Source organism: Anopheles aquasalis, chromosome 2 (assembly GCF_943734665.1).
Source record: "Anopheles aquasalis chromosome 2, idAnoAquaMG_Q_19, whole genome shotgun sequence".
Lineage (NCBI taxonomy): Eukaryota > Metazoa > Arthropoda > Insecta > Diptera > Culicidae > Anopheles > Anopheles aquasalis.
Window position 1 is genome coordinate 84,164,083 of NC_064877.1, and position 4,064 is coordinate 84,168,146.

Consider the following 4,064-nt stretch of genomic DNA (forward strand, 5'->3'; position numbering starts at 1 on the left):
ATGCAAGCGTTACGCGAAGAAGTACAAAACGAACGAAATGCGATCGTAGAAAATCAGAAACACTTGATACTGAGACTGCAGGAGACAATCGCAGACAATCGAGAGGAACAGGATCCTGGTAAACATGGATCATCAGCGGTATCGGGATTTTCTTTGGAGGTACTGCGTACGGAACATGACACGATGCTGCACGAGATCCAAACGATGCGAGAAGAAATACAAGAGCAGCGGGAATCCAATGTGGAAAATCAAGAACAATTTAAACAGATTCTTGAGTTATTATCCAACCCAGAAATGCAACAGTGGCGCACGGAATCTCAAGAAGAAAACGCAAACAGTCAAATCAAACTATCGAATGATGTGCTGCAAAAACTGTCCGCTTTAGAACGCGGTATGAAGCAGATACAAACCCAATTTTCGAATGTTCAACCGGTCTATCAGAGCTGCAAGGATGTCCCCAAGGAAGTGTCCGGGAAGTACAAAATCCGTGTGAATGAATATGATGATCCATATGAAGTATATTGTGAACAAGAGCAGGTGGGTGGAGGATGGATGGTCATTCAATATCGCTTCAACGGGTCGCAGAACTTCAATCGCAATTGGACGGACTACAGAAATGGATTTGGTGATGTCGACGGCGAGCATTGGCTTGGATTAGAGAAAATTTATCAGTTTACGATGGAGCACGATTGTGAGCTGCTGGTCGAAATGAAGAGCTTTGACGGGGTCTATAAATACGCTTGGTACGACTCATTTGCCATCGGCAGTGAAGCTGAGGGGTACATTCTTAAATCTTTGGGAGCTTATAGTGGAACGGCCGGAGATTCGCTAAGGCATCACAAAGGAATGATGTTTTCAACCCCAGATAGAGATAATAATATTTAAAAAACAGATGGTAATTGTGCAGTAGATTGTGAATCAGGCTGGTGGTTCGATAACTGTGGTAATGCTTTTCTGAATGGAGTGTATCGAAATGTTATAGGACCCGGAAAGAACAACATTGCTTGGTACGATTTCAACGAGGATTGGCGCGGCCTAAGCTATTCTAGAATGATTATACGTCCTAAATAACAGAGAAGAGAAAGAGAGGCATAATTGACAATCCTGTTTCGGATAAGGCATGTTAACTTGTTATTTTTGATCAAATGAGATGATTTGATGATGATTTGATAACGCAAACACTGATCAAATTGAAGTCAATATTATCTACGCAAGGAGCAGAAACCAAGAAAACGATAAGCGAAATTTGCTACAAATGTAGGTATTGGTTTTTTACCCTTTTGATATTTCCTAGCACACTTTCCTGCTTCATTTCAAATTTTCACGACACGACACCCGGTGTTGTTTGAGCTGCTGGCTGAATCGTTGGCCGTTTCAAATGTTCGACTCGATTTCTGAGCTTCAACAGACATACAAAAAGCTACGCCTAGATGGCGCTAGCTGCAATTTTCTTTTCTCGCTCACTCTAAGGTACCCGAGCGAGAGGCAAGAGGTTTTGAAAAAGCTATTAAATCAACAGTTTTTTGCAGTTGTTAAAAAGGGATTATCCAAAGTTAAATCACGGTTTAAAATGCTTAGTGACATTAGTTTCCAATAAAGCAGTGTGACAAAAATGGCAGAAACTTAGAGACTCTTTCTTTACGAGTGCGACCGACATAGAATCGTTGATTTTCCTAATGTTTTTAGACCCCTCATCCACCCGACCGGTTATCGCAAATAAATTAATATCGAAGCATTTATCTTTATGTTTTTTATCGATAAATTTTATTTTCCATTTCGTTCAAACTACATGTAAGAGAGATGATGCGAATATGTACAGCACATACAGCGGTAGATCGTAAATCATGTTCACTCAACTACACCTACATTCTGCAAAAACCTCCGTACCAACGATCGCGATCGGCAAAGACGACGTCTTTCTGCTCCTCTTGCAAACCTTCTGTACATAGTGCAGTTAATTAAAATGGTGCGCCCTGCACCCTATAAACACTACAGCATGTTTTTTTATAACAATAATTGTTTTCTCACCTCGCGCCTGTGCACAGGAATTGGACTGAACAGAAGAGGAACAAAATGGAGACAAAATTAAAGACCAACTTCACTCCAGCTCCTCGTCCGAGGAGCGTTGGAAGAAGCACGATATAAAGATGCATTCACCGATACGAAGATAGCGTGTCGATGATGTAAGATTCGGTTGCCTAATGATTAACGTATCGCCTGTCGCTTACCCTAGCCTATAATGTCTCCCTCATTTCTTGTCATGCACGGTCTGTATCGTCCACTACGCACTTCGGCGTCACCGCTCCCCTGTCGATTAATGTATCTTAAACCTTCTTTATCACAGACACACACATACACACATACACGCACATGTAAAAACTGACCTTTCCTTTCGACGCGACAATTCATCTTCTCATTCAACATTCCAAGCTACTTGATGCTGAAATGGAGCTCCTCGCTGCCTATCGCTTATCGTCTTCTTTCCTTCCGTTCCGTTCTGGCTACCTTTTTACTTCCTTAAGCCTAGTCACATGACATGTGGCACTGCAAATCCTCTCCAAAGTAGCATCGCTGCTGCTCCTAGCGCCTACATTAACTGATGTAGCATAAATAAAACCTGCGCTGCTGGAAAGCGGATCGACGGATCGTATACGACCTGCCAACGGTGGCCTTCCCGAGTGTCCTACGGTGTACGGTGCTTGATCGGAGCGGTGACGAACGCCTGCAGGCTGAAGTAGCGCTGCGTATCGCCGGTGGTGACGCTGGTGACGTGGTTGAACTGGCACGGTTGCGAGATCTGCGACTTTGGTGGCAGCACGATCGCTTTGGCACGTTTCTGCGTCTTGCGCTTCCGGCCCGGGGCCGACAGTGCGATGTTCTCCGGATTGCTGGTCAGCTCCTCGACCCGTACCCACATCTCCCGGGCGGCCTGGTTCGAATCGAAGCTAAATCCAATCACCTTCCGATGATCTACAACCGAGAGCGTGAGAGAGAGAGAGAGAGTTAGTTGATTCGTTGATCCTGAGACGTGGCCAGTGATCTCGTCCTCTTACCTGCCGATAGACACATGGTGTGGAAAGCAGCAGCCGCCACCTTGTAATCCGACAGGTTGTCGATGGTGTCCTTCCACAGAGCGAAACAGGATCCACGCTCGGCCAGCACGAACGTGACGCGCGGTGTGCAACGGGATCGGGTGCTGCCTTTATCGTGGAGCAGCACCGGAATGCCAGTGTATACCAGACGCCAGTCCTCCTTTCCAACTCGCTCGTACAGATTGGCCAGCGAGGAGCTCACGTACACCTAAAAGAAGAGAAGACGGATGGAAAGTAACGTTAGTTTGAGGTGTTTACAGTGTTCTTCAGCAGTGAGTCGTCGTTAGTGATCTGCTTTCTGTCTGCTACTTCCCTCGAGCAGACACTGAGCCCTGTCGAGACCTTAGTTTGCAATTCAGATGCCGAGAATGGAACCAAAACAGCACCCCTCTTCTATAGCACACAAAGGACATCCCACCAAAAAGGTTGGTTCCGTTGTAACATCTTCGATCAAGTAACCGGCACAAGCCTCCGGTTCGTAGGACCATCCGGACCTACCGTCCTATGATGAAGTGGCATCGGTATGCTCTCCACGGCATGCTAGTTAGGGGGACACCATGCAGCCTCGCGATCGAGCTTCGGGTCTGGCAAAGTTTATGCAAAATGTGTTTGATAAAGTTTACCCATTTTGACCTTTTTTATGGCTCTTTATTCGCGAACCTTCACCCCGGGCCCGGTCCCGGGCCACGTGAGTGAGCGATTGCTGTTCCACCACGGCAGACGAGTTGGTACAGGAATTGGGATGTATTTTTTATGAGCAGCATATTTGTGAAGCTCACCGGAAGCTCCGGACGAGCATGTTTGCACCGCCAGAAGTGAGGGATGCTAATAAGTTTGGTCGTCTGCCGTTTCGTGGGCGTGTGTGCGGACAACGACGACGACGACGCCGCGATCTTGTAATGGCATTCTACCACGAGCCGTTCCACCAAAGGATATACCTTGGGGCCAAACCAACAAGAGAGCATCGGACCC

The 4,064-nt window shown here is 46.4% G+C and overlaps 1 protein-coding gene and 1 pseudogene across 3 annotated transcripts in view; one reads left to right on the forward strand and one right to left on the reverse strand.

The window, feature by feature from the left end:
- LOC126577557 (microfibril-associated glycoprotein 4-like) lies at window positions 1-1,071 on the forward strand (annotated as a pseudogene).
- A 676-nt stretch (window positions 1,072-1,747) lies between these two features.
- Window positions 1,748-4,064, reverse strand: part of LOC126569875 (uncharacterized) — a 48,289-nt gene continuing 45,972 nt past the window's right edge. For all 3 annotated transcript variants that reach the window (XM_050227268.1, XM_050227267.1, XM_050227269.1), the window contains 2 exons: window positions 3,054-3,300; window positions 1,748-2,970 (listed from right to left, as the gene is read on the reverse strand). In XM_050227268.1, the coding sequence (XP_050083225.1) occupies window positions 2,684-2,970; window positions 3,054-3,300 (534 nt within the window). In that variant the 3' untranslated portion in view covers window positions 1,748-2,683. The remainder of the gene's footprint in view (window positions 2,971-3,053; window positions 3,301-4,064) is intronic.